Genomic DNA, 6,498 nt, shown 5'->3' with positions numbered 1-6,498 from the left:
TAAAAAATTGTTGAAAGAAATTCAAAACAACACCAAGAAATGGAAAGACACTCTATGCTCATGGGTTAGAACAAATATTGTTCAAATGTCTATACTACCCAGAACAATTGACACATTTAATGCAATCCCAATCAAAATAGCATTTTTCATAGAACTAAAACAAACAATCCTAAAATTTGTATGGAACCACAAAGGACCTTGAATAGCCAAAGCAATCTTGAAAAATAAAATCAGAGGCATCACAATTCCAGACTTGAAGTTCTATTACAAAGTGGTAATAATTAAAACAGTATGATACTGACATAAAAATAGATGCATTGATCAATGGACTAGAATAGAAAACCTAGAAATAAAACCACAATTATATTATCAATTAATCATTGACAAAGGAAGAATGAATATCCAATGAGAAAACGTACCTTCAACAAATGATGATTGGAAAACTGGACAGTAACATGCAAAAGAATGAAACTAGACTACTTACTTTCACCATACACAAAAATTAGCTCAAAATGGTTTAATAGACCTAAATGTGTGGCCTGAAACCATAAATATCCTACAGGAGGACACAAGCAGTAACCTATTGACATAGGCCATAGAAACTTTTTTCTAGGTATGCCTCCTGAGGCAAGGAAAACAAAAGCAAAAATAAACTATTGGGGCTACATCAAAATAAAAAGCTCTGCTTAACAAAGGAAATAACCTAAAACTAAAAGACAAACTATTGAATGAGAAAAGATAATTTCAAATGACATATCCAATAAAGAATTAGTATCCAAAATATATTAAAAACTTACACAATTTAACACACAGAAGAAAAAACCCAAATCATCTAGTTAAAAATGGGCAGAAGATATTAAGAGACATTTCTCCAAAGAAGACATAGATGGCCAACAGACATATGAAAAGGTTCTCAACATCACTGATCATCAGGGAAATACAAATCAAAACCACAATGAGATATCATCTCACACCTGTCAGGATAGCTAAAAGCAAAAACTCAAGAAACAAGTATTGGTAAGTATGTGGAGAAAAAGGAACCCTCATGTACTGTTGGTGGGAATGCAAGCTGGGCATCCACAGTGGAAAACAGTATGGAGATTCCTCAAAACATTAAAAATAGAGCCATCCTACTATCCAGTAATTGCTGTACTGGATATTTGCCCAAAAAAAAAACATGAAAATACTAATCCAATGGGAGATATGTACCTCTATATATTTATTGCAGCTTATTCACAAATAGCAAAATTTTGGAAGCAGCCCAAGTGTAATTGATAAATCAATGGATGATAAGATGTGGTGTGTATATATATAGGAATATGTATATTTTATTATATGTATATAATGGAATATTACTCAGCCATAATAAAGAACGAAAATTTGCCATTTGCAACAGCATGGATAGCACTAGAGAATATAATGATACGTGGAGTAAGCCAGTCAGAGAAAAACAAATACCATATGATTTCATTAAAATGTGGAATTTAAGAAACAAATAAAGAGAGACAAACAAAAGACAGACTCATCACTATAGAAAACAAACAGATGGTTACCAGAGGGGAGGTGGGTGGAGGAATGGATGAGACAGGTGAAGGGGATTAAAAGTACACTCACCTTGATGAGCACCGAGTAACGTAAGGAACTGTTGAATCACTATATGGTACACCTGAAACTAATAGAACACTGTATGTGAGCTACACTGGAATTAAAAATTTTTTAATAAAATAGAATCTCAAATTTCCTTCAGGAAATCTGCTAGTCTTTAGTAAATCTGCTATCCACTTCATGAAATGTAGATACTGTACAAAGATATCAGCGACCTTAAAATTTAGTGATGAGTTATTTGTAAGTATGAGTGATGGTCTGTCTTAACACTGGACAGAAGGGGCGCCTGGGTGGCGCAGTCGGTTAAGCGTCCGACTTCAGCCAGGTCACGATCTCGCGGTCCGTGAGTTCGAGCCCCGCATCGGGCTCTGGGCTGATGGCTCAGAGCCTGGAGCCTGTTTCCGATTCTGTGTCTCCCTCTCTCTCTGCCCCTCCCCCGTTCATGCTCTGTCTCTCTCTGGCCCAAAAATAAATAAACGTTGAAAAAAAATTAAAAAAAAAAAAAAAACACTGGACAGAAGGTACTTTGAAGAAAAGATAAAGAGAACAAAATCCTCAGGTGAGATGGCAACATTGCAGAGCTAAATCAATATAAGTTGACAAAATTAATCATGCTTTGATTGATAAACTGAAGGAAGAAAAGGAGAGCTCAGTTCTCTATGAATGGGGATATAACTGGGGAATGGTTGGATTCTGCATGTCAAGGTTATAGAGAAATTTTTTAAGGGTAAATTATAAAATATACTTTTCTGCTTCTGTCTCTTTGGAGTTGACTAATGTAAATGATGATTTGTTCCCTTTAATTGATATACTTTTGGGAGAAAGCTATCATAATGATATAAACTTAAATACTCTCATTTCTCTAAATCTGAATTCTTTGGCATATCAGGTTACTCCAATACTTGGAGAGGTCTATTACACAGATGACATACTACCATCGCTTTGGTCCCCACTGAAAGAAATTAAGTGGTAAAGATAATAGTATCTTGATTTCTATCCCCATCGGTAATTACTAGCAAGTGATCTGTATACCGCACAGATCACACAAAATTCTCTTGAGAAATGAAGATTCTACCAGCACCAATTCCAGTTATGATTAATATTTTCCTTTAAAATGCAAATAAGGCCTGTTAACTTTTGTGATCTCCTTTGATTCCATAACTTCTTTTTGAATTAGAAGAGGCAGAAGTTATTGCACTACATTTTAAAAGATAAACTAAGGTAGAAGTTAAAAACTTATCCACTGCTTACTCTATGTCATGCATATCAAGATCCTGTTTATATTTTTAGTTCTATCACAGCCCTATGATAAAGGTATAATCAGGGAATTTAGAGATTGTGGTGCCCATCCCTTTATGAAACTATGTATTTATATTTAATTTTTTTCCAGCTTTATTGTGGTATAAGTGACCTAAAAACTGCATACACTTAAGATGTACACTTAAATATATATGCATATTTTGTAAAATGATTACCACAATGAAGCTAATTGACAGATTCCTTGCCTCACATAGTTACCTTTTGTATATGTATAGTGAGAACACTTAATATCAACTCTCAGTATATATTAACTATAGTCATCATACTGTACATTAGATCCTCAGAACTTATAACAAAGTTTGTAACCTTCAACCAATACCTATTTCCCCCACCCCTGTGCCCCTGGAAACCACCATTCTACTCTCTGCTTCTGGAAGTTTGAGGTTTTTAGATCCCACCTATAAGAGAGCACACAGTCTTTGTTTTTCTGTATCTGGCTTATTTCACTTGGTGTAGTGTCCTCCAGGTTCATCCATGTTATCACAAATAGCAGGCTTTTCTTTTTATGGTTGAATAATATTCCATTGTATATATGTACCACATTTTTTCCATCCAGATTTATTAAGGTATAATTGACATATAACATTTTGTAAGTTTAAGGTATACAACATAATGATTTGACACATTTATATTGCAAAATGATTACCACACAATAAAGTGTGTTAACCCATCCACCACCTCATGTAGTTAAATTTTTCTCTGTGTGTGGTAGGAACTGTTAAGATATACTCTCTTAGAGACTTTCAAATATGCAATACAGTATTAACTGTAGTCATCATGTTGTACATTACACTCCTAGAACTGATTCATTGTATAACTGGAAGTTGTACATTTTGACAACCTTCACCCCTTTCTCCCATCCCCCACTACTCATCTCTAGCAACCATCAAACTGTTCTGTTTCTATGAGTTCAGTTTTAGATTCCACATACAAGTGATCTCATATAGTATTTGTCTTTCTCTGTCTGACTTATTTTACTTAGCTTAATGTCCTCAGGATTCATCCATGTTGTCACAGATGGCAGGATTTCCTTTTTATGACTGAATAGTATTCCAGTGTGTGTGTGTGTGTGTGTGTGTGTGTGTGTGCGCGCGCGCGTGCGCGCCACATTTTTTTTTTCATCTGTCAGTGGACACATAGGTTGTTTCCATGTCTTGTGTATTATAAATAATGCTGCTATGAACATGAGGGGGTACAGACATCTCTTCAAGATAGTGATTTCATTTCCTTCATATATATACCCAGAAGTGGAATTTCTGGACAATATGGCGGTTCTAGTTTTCAGTTTTTGAGGAACCTCCACACTATTTTCCTTAATAGCTCTACCAATTTACATTCCTACCAACAGTGCACAAGGGTTCCCTTTTCTCCACATCCTCATCAACATATATTATCTCTTTTTGATAATAGCTATGCTAAAAGGTGTGAGGTGAAGTTTCATTGTGGCTTTGATTTGCATTTCCCTGATAATTAGTGATGTTGAGAACTTTTTCACGTACCTGTTGGCCATTTGTATGTCTTCTCTGGAAAAAAAAAGTTTATTCAGGTCCTTTTCCCATATTTAAGTCAGGTTATTTGTTCCTTTACTATTGAGTTTTGTTATTGAGTTATATGGATTTCTTATATATTTTGGCTATTTACTCTTTATCAGATAATGATTTGCAAATATTTTCTCCCATTCCATATGTTGCCTATTTGTTCTGTTGAGTGCTTTCTTTGCTGTGCAGAAGCTTTTTGGTTTGATGTAGTCCCACTTGTTTATTTTGCTTTTATTGCCTGTACTTTTGATATCATATCCAAAAAACCTCATGCTCTTTTCTAAACACTACCTTATAAAGGCAACATGACAATTTATCTTTCAGAGTCATGATAAATCCATTTGTTCACAGTCAGTAGAACCCTTAGTTAATAAGTTTCTACAAAATAGGGAAACAAAATGTGAGACACCATAGTGGTGAACATACCACCAGATCAGTCACACAGACTCAATATGTTTCTACTGTGAAGACAGAGTACTGACCACACACTCTCGAATCTGCCTGGTCTTGACCCCATAAATGATAGGGTTCAGCATGGGAGGGGCTAATGTGCAGATATTGGCCAGCAGAATGTGAGTATGGAGGGGAACATGATGCCCAAACCGCTGGGTAATTACAGTAAAAATGCCAGACAAATAGAACATGGAAATGACCCCAAGGTGGGAGCCACACGTGCCTAGAGCCTTTTGCCGAGCTCCTCGGGAAGGGAGGTGGAAGACTGCATTGAGGATGAGGGTATACGAAACCAAGATGAGCAAGGCATCTGGCATTACAGTAGAGAGAAGAACAGACAAGCCATACCAGACATTGACACGAATATCAGCACAAGCAAACTTGGCAACAGCCATGTGCTCACAGTAGGTATGTGGTAACACATTGCTATGGCAGAAAGGCAGTCTCTTCACCAGGAACACATCTGGGAGTATCACAGAGAAGCTTCTCAGGACCACAGCCAGACCAACCTTTATGATTACTGCATGACTGAGCAGTGTAGTATATCGCAGTGGGTCACAGATGGCCACATAGCGGTCAAATGCCATGGCCAACAGAATCCCTGATTCAGCAATGAAGGTGGCATGGATGAAGAAGATTTGAGTGATGCAGCCATCAAGGGAGATCTCCCCAGCATGAAACCAGAATATGGCCAGGGCTTTGGGCACAGTGGTAGTGGACAGGATGAGGTCAGCCACAGCTAGCATGCAGAGAAAGAGGTACATGGGTTCATGGAGGCTGCGTTCAGTAATGATGATGAAGACAAGGAGGCTATTCCCAAGGACAGCAACCAGGTAGGAAATAAAGAAGGGAAGAGAAATCCATATGTGCTGGTCTTCCAGGCCAGGGATGCCCCGCAGAATGAAAAGTGAGTGGCTGGCACCAGTGTGGTTAGGGGTTGCCATTCCCAGGACAAGTCACCTAGATGTTGGTGTATAAGATTTGCAGTCACTTCTATCTTGCCAAAAAAGTTGAAAAGGGTTGAAGTAAGGGAGGTAGGAATAGATCATTTGTCACTGGGTGAGCAGTGGAAAGGATCCTGGTCAGAAAGTCAGGAAACATGGGTTAAAACTCTTTGACATTCTATTTACTATTTGACCTCAGTAAAATACTTCCCTGCTCTGGATCTCTCTCTTATCACCTTAAATCTAATGTTGGGGAGAAGCTGGATTAGATCATCTGTAAGAGAGTTGTTCCAGCTCTAGAACACCATAGATCTTAGTCTGAGGCTGTTATAAATAGTTAAGAGCTGTGAAAAACAAACACTGCCATTTCTACTTTGACCATCTGAATGTGATATGTATCTCAAAACCAGTCACTGAGTTGACTATAATTTAATAAGCCTTACTGAGCACCTACCATGGCTCCTAGAGGACCTACCTGGAGGATAAAGTTAAGCAAAATATCTAAATGATAAGGACAATGTAAAGGAAAAGTTAAACACAATGAGCTGTGGAAACATGGAGAGCTTCCCGGAAGCTCAGAAAAGATTTTCTAAAAGTGCCACCCTAAGTTGAACCTTGAAGAAGTAAGGTTTTGCCAA

General features: G+C 37.3%; 1 protein-coding gene across 2 annotated transcripts; it reads right to left on the bottom strand.

The window, feature by feature from the left end:
* Nucleotides 1-359: 359 nt before the first annotated feature.
* On the bottom strand, nucleotides 360-5,860 carry LOC125146851 (olfactory receptor 52B4-like). Of its 2 annotated transcripts, XM_047823750.1 has the most exons (2): nucleotides 4,953-5,860; nucleotides 360-653 (listed from the first exon to the last, which is right to left on the bottom strand). In XM_047823750.1, exons 1-2 carry the CDS (start codon nucleotides 5,858-5,860, stop codon nucleotides 581-583), a joined length of 981 nt encoding a protein of 326 aa, XP_047679706.1. In that variant the 3' UTR covers nucleotides 360-580. The 2 variants fall into 2 exon arrangements, with proteins under 2 accessions (XP_047679706.1, XP_047679707.1); XM_047823751.1 differs by lacking the exon at nucleotides 360-653 and having other exon boundaries at nucleotides 4,922-5,860.
* Nucleotides 5,861-6,498: the final 638 nt, after the last annotated feature.

This window comes from Prionailurus viverrinus, chromosome D1 (assembly GCF_022837055.1).
Source record: "Prionailurus viverrinus isolate Anna chromosome D1, UM_Priviv_1.0, whole genome shotgun sequence".
NCBI classification, from domain to species: domain Eukaryota; kingdom Metazoa; phylum Chordata; class Mammalia; order Carnivora; family Felidae; genus Prionailurus; species Prionailurus viverrinus.
The sequence above is the reverse complement of the archived record's forward strand: the minus strand, read 5'-3'. Positions and strand labels throughout refer to the sequence as shown.